This window comes from Vidua chalybeata, chromosome 17, assembly GCF_026979565.1.
Source record: "Vidua chalybeata isolate OUT-0048 chromosome 17, bVidCha1 merged haplotype, whole genome shotgun sequence".
NCBI classification, from domain to species: Eukaryota; Metazoa; Chordata; class Aves; order Passeriformes; family Viduidae; genus Vidua; species Vidua chalybeata.
In genome coordinates, this window is record NC_071546.1 from 9094972 (window position 1) to 9114035 (window position 19064).

The 19064-nt window shown below is 48.5% G+C and overlaps 1 protein-coding gene across 5 annotated transcripts; it reads right to left on the reverse strand.

Moving 5' to 3' along the window:
• Positions 1 to 1826: 1826 nt before the first annotated feature.
• Positions 1827 to 18392, reverse strand: LOC128796543 (DEP domain-containing mTOR-interacting protein-like). 5 transcript variants are annotated; one of them, XM_053958301.1, is made up of 9 exons: positions 18010 to 18392; positions 11652 to 11830; positions 8009 to 8132; positions 6610 to 6788; positions 5830 to 6015; positions 5326 to 5466; positions 4964 to 5034; positions 3222 to 3326; positions 1827 to 2099 (listed from the first exon to the last, which is right to left on the reverse strand). In XM_053958301.1, exons 1-9 carry the CDS (start codon positions 18093 to 18095, stop codon positions 1974 to 1976), a joined length of 1197 nt encoding a protein of 398 aa, XP_053814276.1. In that variant the 5' UTR covers positions 18096 to 18392; the 3' UTR covers positions 1827 to 1973. The 5 variants fall into 5 exon arrangements, 4 of the variants coding, with proteins under 4 accessions (XP_053814276.1, XP_053814275.1, XP_053814274.1 ...); XM_053958300.1 differs by having other exon boundaries at positions 18036 to 18126; XR_008433834.1 differs by lacking the exon at positions 1827 to 2099 and adding an exon at positions 3423 to 3520 and having other exon boundaries at positions 3240 to 3326; positions 18010 to 18177.
• Positions 18393 to 19064: the final 672 nt, after the last annotated feature.

Consider the following 19064-nt stretch of genomic DNA (forward strand, 5'->3'; position numbering starts at 1 on the left):
GGTTGGAAGGGACATAACAGAGCATGTTATTCCAAACCCTGCATGGAAGGAACTCCTTCCACTATCCCAGGTTGCTCCAAGCCCCACCCAACCCAGCCCTGAACACTTCCAGGGATGGGGCAGCCGCAGCTTCCCTGGGCAAAAAAAGTGGGCAACAAACCTTAAAACAAAGCACAGAGCATTTTGTACCCCATGGAGAGAGTGTTGTCACTGCCCTTTGTGTAAATACCACAAATTACCTCTTCTGTAATTCCTGTTGGGTTTCTGATGTTGCTCAGAGCTGTTAGAGTTTTCTTCAAAAGTAGAAGGAGAGAAAGAAATGAGCACTTATCTCCTGTGCTTTCAAGGAATTCAGACCCAGAATTAAAAAATCCTGCTCTGACACAGAGAAATCTGGAGCTGTTTTCAGTGCTTGTGTTCAGAGTGTTGTTTCCTGACCTGCCTTTCCCAAGGTGCCCACTCCATGCCTAAATCTTCTGGATTTGACCTTAGCGCAAGCCAAGCACTCTGGGTTAAATCTTTGGGACATCACAGATGCCCAAAGTCCCCCTAAAGAGAATTCAAAAAGCAAAAAGGCAGATGGAGGTTGCTGAACTCATGCACTGAGTGCTACAAATAACAACTGTGAGTTTGTTGAGGAGATGGTCTGGTTCCACTTAGGGGCTGGAAGGACCCCAGTTATCAATGCAAACATCTTTGCCTGGACCCTGTTCCAGGAATTCTGTGCTCCAAGTTGTCCCATTACCTCAGCACCAGCACTGGGGGAGCAGATATCCCTTTATACCAAGGGGAAAAAAGGCAACCAGCAGTACCTGGCAATACCTGATGCACAGCTGACACCAGATTCTCCAAGAAAGTCAACCCCATTTCTACACATATCAAAATTACTATCTTTGGCCATTTTGGGTTGTTTTTAAGGCTTGGTTTGTGGCCAAAGGAGCTGCTGAGGACCCTGCCCTAAGCAGGAGTGCTGGCAATCACCCAGTCTATGCACAGCACGGCAGGCTAATCACAAACAGGACGCTCTGTGAACTGGAAAGAAGGGGACCTCCCTAATTTCTTGTTATTACCTGTTTTTCTATATTTAGTTCACTTTCAGGGTATTTTGCAAGGAATATTTTGCACTGGCTGTAAATACAGCCATCCTGCAAGCATCAGGGGACAGGGGGCTGGATTTTGGTGGCTTTTACTCATTTTTGTTCCTTCCCAGAGCCAGATTCAGACCAGGACACATTTCCTTTTGGCCACACTCTGCTTTTGGTCCCTTCTTTACCCACTGCTCCCCACTAGGTTGGTAGCAACCTATGATGTTGGGATCTCTGCCCACCTCCTTGCTGAGGTGAAGCTGATTAATGAAATTAAACATTATTAAGGGGTGGGGGCACAAAAAGCACAATCATGGAAGTGTCACCTTTTCAAGAAACAGCCGGGAACAGCAACCAGCCCTGGCTGTGAGCGTGGCCAAGCCAGGAGAGTAGCAGGAGCCTTAGACTTTACAAGGAACACACATTCCTGTATTCATTTCCTTATTTTCTTGACAGAGCCAGTGGCACAGCTTATGGGGCCATCTGGAGAGCACATTGTGTTCTTGGAAGAGTGCACAGACAGCTCAGGGCAGCTCAGACAGACTCACTTGGTATAAACTTCTTGCTGCTTACCAGCTTTGCCACCTGCCTCACAGCTTGGCTGGTGGAGGGCTTGCTCTAAGGTGGGCTTCATTAAGTGCTGAATTCTCACACTGGCACTAAAAAGGAGCTGCAAGAGCTCAGACACACAAAGAGTGGGTAGAGACAAATATTTCAAGAGCATAAAAATCCATTATTTGTCCATTCGAATGTATTTATTTGAAAATACATCAAAATGCCTGGGTAACACATCACAGTGAGTGGTTGAGCTTGGTCCCTCCCCTCAGTCCATCCCTGCCAAGTGGCGAGTCCTTCCTTTCCAAGCAGCAGTGGCAGGAGACTCTTGGCTCATTCAATGGCTTCCATGACTTCCATCACCAGAGTCCGTGGTCCTGTCATGATGAGGCTGCTGATGGTCTGATAGTCCAGGTGCAGAACATACACCCCATTCACTGAGAAAACAAACTGGCACACCTGCAAGAGAGGAGGGACAGCTCACCTCCAGCCCCACAGCACCTCCTGCCCGGGATTAACTGGAACCAGGGGCTGTGATGCAAATAACTCCTGTCAAAATCCTGGAAACTCTGTAGCTACACCAAAAATCACAGGGCTGCAATCACTGTGTCATAAAAATGGGACCAAGGGGATTTAGGCTGTGAGCTAACAGAGGAAAAAAAGACTCATTTGTGAGCAGGGGCTCATTTCACAGATGGAAATGAAACACAATATTAACATCCAGCAATTTGGTAGCAAATGAGATTAGGTAAGTAGAAATTAACTGGGCTCTTGAGTAAATGAAACAAATTCATCCATCCCCTTCCAATCCTGCCTGAAGCAAACAAGGAGTCACACTCTGCCTCTGAAGAATCCCATTGTTTCAAATATTCATGTGACTTTAGACTTATATCAGTCTTTAGAAATTACTCCCTTGCTGCTGGAGTTTCTGTAGGGAACTGGGAAACTCAACACTTCGTTCATTCAAGCCTATGACTGCACACCAAACCCACATGCCTGGGCCTAAAGTGAGTTTCAAGCTCTAAATTAATTTCTCCTGAGCTGTAAATACTGGAAATTACTTGATGAATCAAATTAAGGCATAAATTTAATATTATTAAAGTTTTATGTACTTGGAAAACAGCTCAATGCAGAAGCCCATTGCTAATAGCAGGGAAACAAAATGCTCAGGAGCTGAGTATTTCAGGAACTGTGATTCAGGACGAAGCTCTGCTCCTTGCCTGCCTCCCTGGGGTTATGTAAAGTCACTGGAACTGAACTGGGAATTCTCTGCTTTGTTTTTAGTAGCTCAAACCATTTTGACAGTTCCAAGGTCTGGCACAGGGATGGGTTACTTTTGACAGAGTTTTTTGAGGTTTAGCTGCCCACAGCCCCTGTGCTGCCTCCACTCTGCCACCACACACAGGGCACTCTGCCTGCAGACAACATCCCTCCCTCCATCTCTCCCAGAGCTCCATGTGCCCATTCCATCAGTCTGATCCCCAGGGCAGGAGGTGGGAATATGGAGGATGTGTTCAGCCCAAAAAGCTCAAACAGGACACAGATCCTGTCTCCTGTTTATTGCCCATGAGTTAGAAGTACCTTCATCCCCGCAGCAGCAGCAGGTCCTCCTGGGTCCACGGCCTGGATGTGGCAAGGTCTTCCTCCTCGAACCACAAACCCCCAGCCCACTGCATCCCCCACAATCTGCAAGGAAAACAAAAGGGGTTTAAAAATCAAGGAATGGACTGGAGAGAGGAGATGCAACAGCTCCTAGAGAGACAGAGAGCTCATGGTCCTAACCTGTTATGGGCAGGAGAGAAAGGGCCATGCACCAAGTGAGATGCAGAACTGATTCATTGCTCCCTGCAAAGCTGCTTTCTGATCAATTCCCTGTCAGCCTGTGCAGGAAAGAGAATCACAGGCAGCATCAGGCTGAAGTGCAAGGCATGCCCCACGAGCACGCTTGAGAACATTCCCAGGGCACACTCACAGCGCCCTTGCCTTGGCACAGCAGAGCATTTCCTGGGTGGAAGGGCTGCTCTTGCCTTGCCCCACACCAGGGTCAGCCTGCAGAGCAGTGTGCTGTGGTACTCTGAAGTGCCCAAAAGAGAAAAGGAATTCCCAAGGGACCTTGCACATTGCCCATATAAATAAATAACAGCAACTGCAGAGCTAAGCAGGAGGAAATGAGCCATGAAAGGCTCAGGCTGGCAGAGTTGAAGGGCAGGGCAAGAGCGTTCAGGAAGAGAATGAACAGCACGTCCTCAGACATGCCATGCTAATCACCAGCTTGATTTTTCTTCCTCCCTTCCCACCATTTTGTACAGCACACTTAATTTGGCAACCTGATCCACATTTCCTGGTGCCAAACCAGCATGGCAAGGCAGCCCTCACGCTTCCTACACTGCTCTCTGTGAGATTGCCCCTTTCAGAGGTGGGCAGTGAAGGGGTGAGACACAAAAATAGCCAAGTGCAATAGGATCCACAGGGCAGGAGCTGCCTTGCAATATTTCCACCCACCACCCCTGACTTGACCAGTCCTTCAGCTCTAGAAATAATTTAAAAAGCAAAACCCCCAAACTCGAGTTGTCTGCAGCATCCTGGAGATTTGTCCGTGTAAAAAGCCCAACATAAGGAAGGCAAGAGTGGCCCTTGGATGCTCCCCCCACCCAGTGCAGCTCCATCAGATGCTGATGGATCAAATCAACACCCCTGATCTGCAGAGGGACCTTAAAGGTGCACAAAGCTGTGCACAAAGGGTGTGACAGAGGGTGAGTGTCACAGTCCCGAGTGTCACAAGACACACTGATTCTGCAGCTTGCATGGAGCTGGATGGAACAGAAATGACAGAATATTAGAATAGGTTGGATTGGAAAGGACCTTAAAGATCACCTCGTCCCAGCCCCCTGCCATGAGCAGGGATGGGGCAGCCACAGCTCTCTTCCACTATCCCAGGGTGCTCCAAGCCCCCTCCAGCCTGGCCTTGGACACTTCCAGGGATGGGGCAGCCACAGTTTCTCAGGGCACCCTGTGCCAGGGCCTGACCAATGGCAAAAAAATTCCAAAATGGGAGATTTTTTTCAGGCCAGAAAACAATTTTTTTTCCTGATCTAGCTCATGGATATACATTAAGCTCTCAGAGGGGATGAGCACGTTTCCACCCACAAGAATGTGTGAAGACACTGATCCCTAGAGAGTCACCAACAAAAAGGCACGCTGATGTGACAAGCAGTCAAAGCTTTAGCATAGAGAGGTCAGAGCAGCCAGCAGAAAGCCACCAAAGAGCAGGCAGGGAGCTGGATACTGCTGGATTAGCAATGCCATTCCCAATGGTCACTCACAGTCAGCGTTTTCTTGACATAGGGGGCCCCAGGGGACAGCAGCTCCTCAGTGGTGACGGGTCTCTTTAACACTAGAGCAGAAGGTGACAGATTCCATCAGAATCAAGGGGTTTGTACAGTAAAGTGCATAACAAGGCAGCCTGGGGATCACCCTGGGCTGGAAAACAGATGTTAGAACCACAGTTCCTTCACAGAGAAACCTTTGTGCTCATCTCAGTGGTTTTCCAAACACAAGGACAACTTTTCAAATCAAGATGCAGAGGTGAGGCTGAGGGGTTTGATGGGTTTGGACCTGGGCTGGAGCCCGTGCCCTGAAAGAATAGATGTCTCCCAATAACAACAGGCAATGCAGAAGCCCAGACCTGATTTGGGGTTGCACTCAGCCACAGGAGGGAATACCAAGGTAGGAGGAGCACTGAAGTAGGTGTTGGAGTTTCCAGAGAGGGAAGTGATGCTGCTCCTTCGAACTGCTGAGACAACTTTGATCTCCTTGTTGGTCTGGACTGAAAGAGGCACATAAAAATTTTTCCATGTAAAAAAAGAGTAGTTTAAAATAACAAGCTTCCCCCCAAACCTGGTCTACACTTGAAAGGGATGTGTGCACAGAAGAAGGTATTTGAGCTTAGAAAGAGTAAAACCAGCTTCAAAGAAAGATCAAGAGCTGATCTGATGCTAAGCTGAGTTTTTTTCCTGGGATGGGGGCTGTGCTAGAGACTGTCAGTGCATCGTGACATCCACCACAAACCAGTGGCATGGGTGTTCACTTCATGGGATGCCCAGAGGAACCTCTCAAACCCTGCTGGAGCAACACCCTCATCCCTGGGGTACTCTGCTAATGTAGTCCTGGCTTTCACATCCACGGTTACCAGAGAGGAAGCTGCTGTTGCCTGGCTCTGGGTTGAGCTTGCGGAGGCAGAAGGGGCTGTCGGGGCTCTCGGAGAGGGCACGGGAAGAGTTCTCATTGAGCAACTCCGTGAGACGCCGCCGCCGCCGAAAGTTGATCCAGAAGTGGTAGAGGATGTCACTGTCAAAGAAGTGATGCCGATTGGAGACTAGGAGAGAACAGGGGAGGAGGGAGAGGCTGAGGGGGTGGAAAAAGATATAACAAATATCCTCATGAATTGCTTTTAATGCCCCTGTGCTCTACTGTAGCTTTTCTGCCTGCTTGAGAATGCTGCCTGCAGGGAGGGAGGAACAGCAGGGCCACCCCCCTAGAGGTGCCATCTCCCAGGGGTGCACTCAGTGTCACAGCCCTCCACCTGCCCCTGTCCCAGGACACTCAGAGGACTCCCTGCCTTCCGAACTGGAAGTTTAATTATAGCAGATGGATATGATCTCCAGCCAAGAGGAGCTAACCATGACATCCTCACGCCCCAGCCCTCCAAACCCAGGGGTGCAGCCCAGCCCTGTGGCCGGTGGCTTTGAAGAGCAAGAGCTCAGATTTCATCTCAAAGCCTTTGCGGATGATAAAGATTGCTCCAGTTTCAAAGGTCACCAGCTCCAAACATAGAACTAAAAGGCTCCATTGCCTTCTCCAAGTGGGCACTTGACCAGCACTTGTTGCATGGCATGAATGGGGATTTGTTCCTCCACAGCCACGCTCATCCCTCGCTTCCCACCCCGGCTCCAGCCGGGCCCTGGCTCACCGTGCTGAATGATCCCGTGCTCCAGCAGTGCCCGGCCCAGCTCCACTGCTTCCTGCCTGTTCTCCACCTCTCCCTCCTGAATGAGCCAGTCGATCATCTCAGAGCCCAGGAAAGTCCTCTGGTACTTCACCGAGTTCTCCTCCCTCACCTTCAGGATTGACTCTTCCACGCTCACCAGCCTGGCACAGAGGTGGGACAAGGCTCCCCTGATGCCAAACATCCCTGCCAGTCCCCACGGGTGAAGGAAGGCCGAGGGAAGTGGGCAAAGCATTGCAGCCAGAACATTCCTGCCGGGGAGCAGCGGGAAGGGAGGGAGGAGCACGGAGCTGCAGTCGGGCACCTCCGTAAATCTTCAGCACAGCGAGGCAGCAGCTCCAGCAAAACCAGGTGGGCTGTGAGCTCAGCCAAAGATCACAGGGAAAGCCAAGCAAGCGACTGAGTGTGGGCAACACACGGCAGACGGTCCAAATGCAAGGACAAGGTGGGTTTCAGTCAGCAGGTGCTCCACTGGCAGCAAGCGAGAGCTAAATCCGGTGTCTCCACGAGAGGGTGCAGCCAGCTCAGCCATCAGACCGCCGGGATGCTCTCCCCATCCCACGGTCACTGCTGCGCATCAAGAGCAAAGCACAAGGGATGCACATCGGGCAAAGGGGCAGGGACACGCCCAAAATCACCACCCGGCCGGATGGAGGACTCTCCTTCAGGGCAGTTTGTGACTCGCACTGCCAGAGGGGGGAGGATGTGGAACTGTGAAGAGGCTGTTAAAGGCAACAGGTCCAGAGAGGGGGCTGGGGTTAAACTCTGGAAAGATGGCTCGGATTTAGAACCAGAAACAATTAACACAACGAAAATGAAACACTTGGAGGTGGAAGGAGTTTTCTCTACTCTCTGAGAATAACCTTTTCCATTACAAACTTTGCAAATTAGGCAAAGAAATAGCATAATTTAGGCTATGAATAGCCTAAACAGACTAATAGGCTAAGAAAGGGGCACGGACCCAGGCCCACGAAGGTCCTGAAAGTCCCATACCTTGCTGATTTTGGTGGGACATAAGTCCTAATAGAGCTGGTGGAAGCAGCTCGCACGAGGAAGCTGGAAGAGTGCTGGGAGTGGCCACTGGATGTGCTCATGCCAGGAGCACTCAGACTTTACTTCCCTGTACCAGATCCTGCATGTGGGCTGGAGCCCTCGGAAGCATCCATGAGTTCATAATAAAACTCCAGAACCACGCCCTGGCTGTCCTGCAGCTGTGACAGGGCTCAGGAAGCAGCATTGCCCAGCAGGGAGGGCAGAGAAGGAAAAGCAGAGCCAGCGGGAGCTGGGGCTCCCAGCTGCAGGGCACCAGCAGCCCGCACAGCCAGCAGGGCACAGCCCCAGTGCCAGGGGAGGACTCACGTACTTCTCATAAAGGCTCTGCCCTCGCAGGAACACCTTCACGTCCTTACTGAGCGGGAAGGTCCCGTCGTCCTTGCGGAAGCGGTAGAGCAGCTTGGCATCCTTGTAATCCGAGTGCTCGTCACAGACTGGAGGGACACGGGGCAGGGATGTCAGCCCGTGAGGGCACACAGGGCTCACCTCAGCAGGTGCTGTCTCCAGGCTAAAAGCTGCGAGGGCTTCGTGCCATGTCCCTCCCTGTGCCCCTCGTCCCATGGAACAATCGGCATCCAAGTCCTCGGTCCCCAAAAATTACCTGCTCGTGAACACCTGAAGCTCATGCTGGTGGGAGAGGTCAATTCCAATGCACAGACCTTGGCAAAGCTGGAGTTGGGGTCTGCATTTTGTTCCAGACACTAAAATATTCACTAGAAAACGCAGGAATTTTTTTTTTCATTTAAGTGTTAATGTTTAGATTTAGACTAAAAGAGGATGAACAGAATTGCCTCAATCAATTTTTTTTTAAAAAGCTACAGCCACATGTAAGTGGACTTAGAGGACAGAGGAAAAAAACCACACTGCACTCAAACCCCCATAAAATTACCTCTGTCTGTCAAAAATACTCATAAGCTAAAAAAAAAAAAAAAGGCACAAACTTTTCCACATCATTTTGTGTCCACCGTGCCCAATTCATTTGCATGGCAAACTGACCTCAAGAGTAAATTTCCCTCAAAGCCAGGCTCAATACAACTGGAATAATTAAATCTGTATGAAAAGCCTTGGATTCATCTTGGGGATGGGCACACAGTCTGCAAATGTGTGGCTTTATAGTTTATGTAACCTTTAGCAGGTAAATATTTGGGATACCAAATATTTAAATAAGTGAGATAAACCTGTCTGAAACAGATTCCTAGACTGCAAGTAAAAAAAAAAACAAAAACAAAACAAAAAAAAACCAACAAAACTGAAACAAAGACAAAAAAACAGCCCAAAAATCATAGTTCTTTAAAGTTAGCCTGCCTTCAGCTGAACCTGTCTGAAGCAAGAAGAAGAAATTTAAGTGGTAAAAAAAACCCCAAACAACAAAAGCAACAAAAACCAGAATAAAGAATATGCCTGGAAATAAAATACAATTAATTGAAAGGAAAAAGAAAAACCACAAATGTTTCCTCACTAAAGTAACATCATCCACTAGAGTGAAATTCAAAAGATTCAAAATACTTCTTGTGAAAATTTTAACTCTTTTTCATCCTTCCAAGCAGACTGGCAAAACCACATTCCCCTTCAGGTGAGCAGCAAAATGCCAAAACTTGTCAGATTATCTCGGGTTCATCATTCCTGCAGAGCAGCTGTCTCAGATGCAATCAGGACTCTAAAGCCTGTGACTCACCAAGCACGAGGGCAGGATGAGAAAGTTGTTTTAACAACCTTTTTTTTTTTTTTTTAAGTGAAAGTTTGCAGCCTCACAATTCCAAGGTGCAGCTATTTCAAAGACACTGCAACCAGGAATAGAACAAAAAAATCCTACAGGACTGTACCCATAGACAACCAAAGCAGTTTTTCTATTTAAAGACCAATTTCAGTGTGTTTCCAGCATGTAAAAGAACCGAAGCTCAAAGCACACCAGACAATTAAGAGGCAGCAGGATGATCTTCATGAGATAATTATCTGGATGCCAGGGGAGAAGAGGGCAAACAGTTCAGCCAGACAATTGCCAAGCACCCAGCACTGTGCTGCATTAGCCTTTTTTCCACAGGACTAACAAAATTAATGGACAAAAGGCAGGTTGGAAAGTCCAACTTCCGTGTCCTGCCAGGAATTGTCACAGGAGCAGGAGGGACATGTCTTAATATGCAATCAAAACAGTGCTAGTACCCAGCGCTGCATAGGTTTAATTAACTAATGGATTTATTTGAAACTGTCAGCTGGAGAGATGGAAAAATAATCAGGTGTAAGTGTTAATGGTTAACTGAGAACCCCCTGCTTCAGCTTTTTGTGATAAAGCCCAGCAGCAGTTTATTTTTATTCAAGGCAGTTTAATGCAAAGGGCATTACCCTCAGCAAGTAGCAGATGGCAACAGGGAGCGTTTGCATTGCAGTGGTCAAAGGCAGCTATTTTTGGACCCCAGAGAAGAGGGGGGAGGAGAGGGTTTGTTTTGGTGTGGTCATCATCTGCTTCTGTCTCCTCAGCTACATCCTCGTGTGACAAACCAGCACCAGCTCCAGGCAGCCCCAGCTCCTGTCCCAAAGCCCTGGAGCAGGAGAGCTCAGCCACAGCCCTTCCCACCCATGGCAGAGGTGTTCCAGGGCTGTTTGACAGTCTGGGGGTTTTGATCCTGGCTGGGCCTGAAAACCACATGGACAGGAATTGCTTTTTGCCCCTCTGAAGCACGGCTTGTTTCTGTTGCCTGGACCTTGCTCTGCAGCACAGACATCAGTATGTGACCTGAGTTAATTCAAAACTCCTGAAAGTTCCAAAGAAATTTTAAAAAGAAAAAAATCCTGAGTACTGCTAAGAGCTGGGCTTCAGCATCAAGCTGCCTTTTCTCCATGCTTCCTTTTTTTTCCCCTTCCTTTTTAAATTTCTTTTTAATTAGGTTCCACAGACAAGCCTTTGTAATGGCAACACTTAAATCCCAAGGGAGGCTTTCCTACAGGATTGCTTCAGCTTCAGGTTCACAGGTGTCAGATTAAATTTTCCTTGGAGTGATGTGGACTGCACAGCCCTCTTTGTCCAAGCATGAGGAAACTAAGGAGTACCAGGGTCTTATGGTGCAGATGTGCAATGTGCTACAATTCAGCTTCCACTTCTGCACGACACAGACATGAGCCAGACCAGCTGCTGTACAAACACCCACCTGCCTGGGCAGAGGAATACAGGCCAGGTGTTACCGAGCTTGCTTTCAAAGAGGAGACACTTTAGACATCATTTTACCAGTGCACAGCCCAAACCTCTTCTCTGGTGGGCAGGGAGCTCACAGAATTCACAGAATCACCAGGTTGGAAGAGACCTTCAAAATCATTATGTCCAAACCAGCCCCAACACCTCGACTAAACCCTGGCACCCAGTGCCACATCCAGGCTTTTGTTAAACACATCCAGGGATGGTGACCACCTCCCTGGGAAGGCCATTCCAGAACTTTATCACTCTTTCTGTAAAAAACTTTTTTCCTAATATCCAACCTGTATTTCCCTTGATGCAGCTTGAGGCTGTGTCCTCTGGTTCTGTCAGTGCTGCCTGGAGAAAGAGACCAACCCCAGCTGAGCACAGCCACCTTTCAGGAGTTGTAGAGAGCAATAAGGTCACCCCTGAGTCTCCTTTTCTCCAGGGTAACCAACCCCAGCTCCCTCAGCCGTTCCTCACAGGGTTTGTGTTCCAAGCCCCTCACCAGCCTCACTGCCTCCTCTGGACACACTCAAGTGTCTCAACGTCCTTCCCAAACTGAGGGCCCAGAACTGGACACAGCACTCGAGGTGTGGCCTCACCAGTGCCGAGCATCTGGCACATCCCCCAGAGCAACACAGCTTCACACCCATCCAGCCCCACCCAGCCTCTCCAGGAGCCCTCACCCGTGGCAGGGTGGCACACGGGGACTCCTGCGTGCCGGGCCGGGTGACACAGGGGGTGAGCAGACACACAGCCTGGGGGTGGCAGGAGCCCCACGCACCATGGTGGATGATGTAGTGATCCATCAGCTTCTGCATGAGGCGGATGCCGGTCTCGCGGTCGGGCGCTTCCTTGTGGTCGATGAGCCAGTCCGTGAGCTCCTTGGCCACGAAGCAGTTCGGGTACGTCCGCAGGTGGAACCGCCTGTCCTTGATCAGCTTCCCATCGTGGAGACGAAGCCTGGGGGAAAAGGCAGCCCCTGAGCACAGCTGGGCACGCAGGGGAGTTTGGGTCTGATGCCCAGATCTGCCCAGCCTGGAGAGACCAGGATGTGCTGGGGCTGGTGCCGAGCAGCCAGGGACTGATCAGTTCAACCAAACCCCTTGGCACTGCCAGACTGCATCAATCCCAGGGAGCCTCTCCACCATCCCCTTCTCCCCTCCTGCCACCACTCAGGTTGCCTGAGCAGATGTAGTGTGACCCATACGTGTCTTTTCATTCTAAACAAGCCTCTAAACCCCACAACAGCCAACCAAAAAGGGTGAAAAGGGGACAAAATTCAGAAAAAAAATAGCAGTACATGTATTTGTTATCTTGGCATAATTCTGTGTCTAGTTCTCCTTCCCCATGGCCACGAAAGCAGGAATAAAGCTGCCCCCAGGACAGACCTTACTCATAACTCCAGGTGGGAGCAGTAACAAGAGCCCTCCTTTCTTCTGTCCAAGCAGAGTGCCAGGTGGATCCCAGCACTACCTAATCCCTGCACCCACTAACCCACAGCAGCAGTGGACAACAGCCCTGGCATTTTCTGGTTCCAGCTGGGATTGACCCAAAACCAGCCCTCCTATCCCAACAACCCCGATGCTATGGCTGGTCTGCAGCTCGGATGGAAAGACAGATGGGGGAAGGTTACTCAGGTGAGCACAGCTTTGACTTTCAAAAGGACCTTAACAACTGAGTGAGCCACAAGGCACAGAGTTCCTCTGTGCTCCAGCCAAAGCCAGCCCTCTTTGGCAGGAGATCTGTCCAGGGGCCAAACTTTTGCCCTGTAGCCATGACTGTCCCCAAAACACCAGTGCTGGAAAAAGCCCAGTGTGTGCAGCAGGCTCCGAGGGGAGATGTTAATTAAACATCTCTGTAACTCCAGGATAGTTTTCATTTCAAATTATTAATCTCAATTCCCAGGTTTGCCCCAGGCCAGTGAGTTTTTCTAGGGCATTAAACACTGCAGCCTTTTGTTATTTCATGCCTCAAGTTCTTTTGTTCTTTTTGGAAAACTTATGCCTGTTGGACAACACTTTTAGGTACCTCACAAGAAGTTTGAATATCCTAAAAAAACTCTCAGCTAATAATGGATTATCCTATATTGTAGGATTTATAAATACTAAGTTCCTCAAAGTTTTACCATCAAATATTTTGTTAGAAGAATAATTAGTAATTGATTGTTGCAATTAATACTGAGAAGTTGACAAAGTTTTCAGACCTTCCTGCTAATTAAAATACTAAACTAAAGATTCATGCAGAACCAGCTCCTGGCCTTGCCTTGCACAGACCTCCCTCAAATCCTGAGGTCCATATCCAGCATTTGACTCTTTACCTGGAAAGATTCCCACATGTGATCAGCACTCGTTCTGCAGATGGATTTTACCCAGAAAGAACAGTCCACAGGCAGCTGCCTGGCTATTTTTAGAAGTTTTTTTTTTCTTTTTTTCTTTTTTCTTCCTTTATTTCATGGTCCACTGTCAAAATGCAACCAGACACAGTCAGCAGTGACTGCAAACAGAGGATCCCCACCCATGGAGGAAGACACAGCCAATTTTATGTTTTCTCTCCTTCACAATCAAAAAGTGGGAAGGCACTTTAGAGGAATATTTGGTAAAGATAAGAAACATTTCAAGAGTGCTCTATTGCCACCAAGAGTCTACAGGAGTCTATATGAAGAATATATACAGTCTATATATTTAGGAGTCTATATATAAGAATACATATATATATATTTACACTCACACACACCTCCTACACATATAATAATACAAAGATCATAATCACACAAGGCCTGAATAGAAATTGGTTAGGAGAACACTATTTCCCCTATTTTATTCCCTTTATTTGATCATGTTTCAGAATACAGAAAAAATTGCACAGATATTGAAAGAGATAAATAAAATTTAAAAAAAAAATGTTTTTTTAGGAAGCAATGCTGCTAAGGCCTAAGATTTAAAAATTAAAAAATGCACTTATTCTGAAAATATTTGATCGGGAGCAATTGCCAGGACAGGAAGCAGGTGGTATTTCAGCACCTCTGGAGCAGCATCTTGGACCTTTAAGGGCTGTTTTAGGCCTGTGACGAGTTTTCCCTCTGTCCTGCAGACTCAGGGCAGCTGGAATGTCCTTGCAGACTTTTCACTTTCCTCTTGTTTACTGTTTCCTGTCAACCCTGAAGAGACAAACTTTGTCCTTCAGCCACAGGATGTAGCAGCTCTCGTGTGATGTTACAAAAACAAAGCTGGTGAAACCATGAGCGGGTTCTAATCATGCTTCCAGATAAAAAGGATTAAGGAAATATATAATAATATGCAATATTATGAGTTTTCTAGATGGCAAAATCCACCCTGTGGACATATTACTTCTTCAAAAGGGAAAAAAAAAAAGGCAGAATAAGGTCAGGATAAAACACTTGCTGGAACATGAGAATGGCTCTTATGAAATACTCCTGGCTTGGCAGGCAGAGCCTCCACGTGCATTTGCTTTGAGTAGGTTGTGTTGGGTAAGCAAATTGTTTCTTTGTCAAGGTTCCTACAAAGCCATCATTATTCATCCTGGGTAACCTTGTTGAAAGGGACATCCAAACAGAAGAGGAATAAACTCTCCCTCACCTCCCATGTAAACAAACCTTGGGCATCTCAAATGACAAGGTGGATCTTTCAAGGATATTAATTCCAGTTCACATTGCCACAGCAGCTAAGCACAAATGAGTGGCCTTGGAAAGATGCATCATCCAAAAGATCTTTCCTGTTCCTATCTTCACAGGAACAAACAAACAAAAAAAAAAAAAAAAAAGAAAAAAGCAACAAACAACTAAGTGCTTACTAAAAGGCAGCAACAGGCACAGGAGCATTTCTGCAAAGCAGCTGCTGCTGGAGAGGCACAATCAGGCAAAAGAGCTGCTGCAAACATGCTCAGCAAAGCCCAGTTTGCATCACCCCCAGTCTGAAAAAGCACTGGTACATCTGGGGACAAGGGATGGCTTTGCACGCCTGTGACAGCCCAAAGTGGTACTGAGATGTTTCATTTTCCTTGTATTTAAATATAAGTATAGGAAGACTTAAATCTCAGAAAGAAATCCCAGGAAGCACAAGTCTTCTTCCCAGTCCTCCCTTTCACCAGTGCTAGAAATTTAATAATTTGCTTTTTATGGTCATTCTGACCATGAAGTCTCATCTTTGAATAATGCTCACTGTTCCATCAAGCAGTGCCCCATGATTCCTCAAGGAATTCATGCTCTCCACAAGAGATCCAAGTCCAACAGAGAACCACCAAACCTCCTGCAGACAAATGACTTTTGGGCAAGAATACAAATTTTGGCACGTTCAGCCACACACGTTTAGTGAGCCCAATTTCCAGAGCATCAAAGAATGAGCACTTCATTTAACAGCATTTCAGTTTGAGTACTCAATAAAACACTCGCCAGCTCTGGAAGTTTTGGACAGTGGCAGAAATTGCAATTTCATTCTTTGTAGGAAAAAAGCTTCCTTCTCCTGTCACTTTTCCTGTGCAAGATATAAATTTACTGAGTATATTTTATGTTTAGGAGTGATTAATGCAGCTTAACAGAGCTATTAGAGAACAGCTGCTTCTCTTGACCATGGGAATACCCAGATGAGAGTGCACCAGGGCTTGTCCATACTTGAGGAACTCTGATTACAGCAGGGTGTGAATGCAAAGCGAGGAAGCTGCTCCAGAACCTCTCTGTGTAGATAAGCCATTTGTTGCAATTAGGAGTGACTAATTGGGCCTCTCTTACAGAATGCCACCCAGGAATACACAACGCCCAGTAAAACCGATGTGATTTTCATGCAAGTTTGTATGTCTGACACAAGAGGAATGACAGCAGACGTGAGGAACGAGCCTGAGCCAGCAGCTCTGTCAGACTCAAGGCCAAAATATCAGTGAAAATTTTATTTTTGTCTTTTTAGTGACGAGAGACTCAAAATATAATTTTTTTTTTCCCCTCCCTGGACCAGGCAGCCGTTGAAGCAGAGGGACCCTGGCAGACAGGCAAACCCAAGCCACAGTGGCCAATCTCCCACTGATTCCTCCAGGATCCACTTCATTCCCAGCCATCCACACGGAGCATTCCTCCAGCCCTCACTTGTGCAGCTATTCCTGGCTGGGAAACACATCCTGACACTGAACAGACTCACCCCGCTGGCCAAACCAAACTCTGAGGCATTTGCAAACTTGCTGGGAAGCCAAAGAACTGTAAAGATGGAGCAAAGGTTTGTTTGATTTAATGTAATGGTGGGGAGGCAGGGCAGGAAGCGGGGAGCGGGGAAAAACAAATGTTTGATGTTTCATGTGGATACAGCAGCATGATTTGCTGATGGAGGTTTACTGAGTCAGGGCAGCTGCAAGGCTCCTTTCCATGCCTCTGTATTCCACATCTAGGGAAAAGCAGGGAAGGACAATGTGGACATTTATCCCTGTCCATCTTCTGCTGTCTGACACATCACCCAGCCTCTCTGCCTCAGTTTCCCCATTGCTCTCCACCGGTTATCCAGGAAGATCCATACCACTAACCCCTGACCTGCCAGGCTGTGAGATCCCCAAAACACAAGGGAGAAATTCAAACTCTGTGTGTTCTGCCTCACTCAATTCTCCTTCCAGCCAGAGGTTCAGTGGAAGGGGCAGCCCAGCTCCAGGCTGGTGTCCATCTCCTCATCCTCCTCCCCAGGTTTTACACCAACAGCTCCTTCCCATCCTCTGCACCGGGAACAGCCTCCTGCCCAGACCAAAGCAGAAGCACACTGCTGTGTGCCCAGCCCCAGCAAAAGGACCCTCCTCCCCCTCACTTTGAACACTCAGATTCTGGGAGCTCCCTAAACCAGGAAACGTCAAGGCACTGCAGCTATAGAGAAAAAAATAAAGAAGAAGAAGAAAAAAAGATGGATATCCCCAAAACTACATAAACTTTGGGGTTTCTATTCAACTTTAGCCCAGAGTGCAATGTTCTGGAAGAATTCTGTTCACAAACAAATTTACTCTATCCCCTTCTTGTGCTTAGAGTCACAATCACCAAATGGTCCAAGGCCTGATCTGCTCCTGTCCTGCAACAGGCATGGGGAAGTCACATCACCCCCCACATATGGGACACAGTTTTAACACACAGTTTGAGTATTTTATTTTCTCTCTCAGTACCTGATCTCTTCCTTTGGCCTGGGCTATGCAGCTCAATTTAAACTTCAGTCACTCCAGGTAAGTTACTGGAAATATAAATATGAATAAACCTGCTCTGTTCCTTGGCTGTATGTTCAAGATGGGGCCCCAGTCCTTAGGTGGAAGTTATCAATCCTTGATACAGTTCAAAGAACAAAGCTAAAGCTAACAGTGCTCACTGAGAATGGACAACAAACCTACACCAAGCTAATTTTAGGGATCTGATGATACCACACTCAGGCTCTGGACTATTTACATTATCAAGGATAGATTTCCTATTTTCCACTCACATTTCATAACAAACCAGAATAGCTCCAGATACAAACAAGCAAACTGCTCTAGAGCTAGGAAAGCCCACAGTCAGATGCTTGGAAGCAAGGAGGGGGTTCTAACCCCACATACACAAGGAACACATTTTCTCGGCCACACATTGCATAGGAGAATGGATTTCTGTCTTCATAAGAAGAAAACCCTCAGAAGCTGCTGAAGAACTGGGACTACAAACCAGCAGAAGTTCCCAAAAGAGACTTTCAGGAAAGGGAAGATCCAGTCCAGGCACGTGGCGCCCATGGAATGCCCTTCCAAAGTCCCAATGCCCCAAAGTCTGAGCATCCCCAGAAGTGCTGCTGTCCTCATCCAGCCAGGGTCAGGGACCTCGTGGGGGCTGCTCAGTGCCACCACACCACTCTCCGTGCTTCGGGGAAGGTGGAATGGGACAAAAAAATCTGTTGCCATCTAAATTCACCCGTCAGTCCCCTGGTACCTGGGGGTGAAGGGCGGGAGAGAGGAGCAGCAGGACAAGGTAGAACAGAAGAGGACCTGGCTCAGCACTCTGGTAGGTGAAGGAAGGTCAGCAGGTACTGGAGAGGGGAACACCCGCACCTGGGGGAAAGAGCTCGTTGTTCAAAGATAAAGCTCTGAGCCTGCTGCTAACGGGATACAGCCCAGAGCCCCGGCTACAGGAGGACCCCAGGACCTCCTACCTCAGCTGCTCTCCAGCAATCATCACCTCAGCCCTGTAGTGGTGCTCCGTGGCTTTCTTTTTCAGGCTGCTGCTCAGGCTCTCCATGCCGGGCTGGCGATGCTCCCCACGGGCTGCGGGGGGAAGATGCTGCTCCCCGCGCCGCCGGCACGGGCCAGGTAAGGCAGCCCAGAGTTGCTGACTCCGGCTCCACGCCTGTCCCTCCCTCCCGGCAGGCTCCGGAGGAGGAGCCTGCTGCAATCTGAGCCCGGCTCTGCCGGCTGCTCCCCCGCTGCCAGCCGGGAGCCGGCCGCGATGCTCCCGGCACGCTGGGACAGTGTCCCCTCTGCCGGGGGATGGCTCTGGCAGGCTCCGGGCACTCACGGGCTGGAGGATGAGCCAAAGATGGACAAAGCGGTTCCTTCCCTACGCTGTAACTTTCCTGCGGGGGTTCAAGATGTGCCGTTCCCCAAGGCAAGCCGAGTGCGTTGTTCCCATCTTCCTCCCCGAGGGCTCTCTGCCTTTGTACGGGTTGGGATGCATCCAACACCGTGGCCAACGCTTGCTAAAAGCGGATCAGAGCAGCTTGAGGCCTCCCTCTGTGCAGGAGCCACCGGAGAGGTTGGAGGGAGAAGCACAGGCTGCGAATAGCAAGATCTGGCACTGGTGAGTCTGGAGCTCTGCTGGTGCCAAGCTGACACTGACACCACTTCTAAAATGTGCCTCCAGGCACTGGCACCTGCCTCAGCTACCACTCATCATTCCCTTTATTAGAGGAACTTTCTGCAAGGCCAGAGCTCACCTGAAAGTGATGGTGACCGACAAAGGAAAAGGCAGAGCAACTGGGATGTGGAAAGGGTTAATTACATCCATCACTACTGTCAGGTTCCTGTAAAATCATGTTTCCATCAGTTCAATCAGAAGTGAAAAATAGTGCCTGGCACGGGGGACCAAACCTCAGAAACACAAAAGAAACCTCCAGAAAGAGGTTGTGGAGAAGATGGGTGTGAGGGCAGGGAAGGAAATTTTATCAGCTAAGGAGGTCCTGCTTCAATTTAAGTCTAATAAAGCATCAAT

What these genes read in the sequence shown, in the direction of transcription:
- LOC128796543 (XM_053958301.1), bottom strand. Translation starts at nt 18,095, where the DNA reads ATGGAGAGCCTGAGCAGCAGCCTGAAAAAGAAAGCCACGGAGCACCAC. An exon ending in TCACTACATCATCCACCATG is followed by an intron (nt 8,133 to 11,651) that starts GTGCGTGGGGCT and finishes GTGTCCCTCCAG; the next exon opens with TCTGTGACGAGCACTCGGAT. An exon ending in GCACGGGATCATTCAGCACG is followed by an intron (nt 6,016 to 6,609) that starts GTGAGCCAGGGC and finishes GTTCTCTCCTAG; the next exon opens with TCTCCAATCGGCATCACTTC.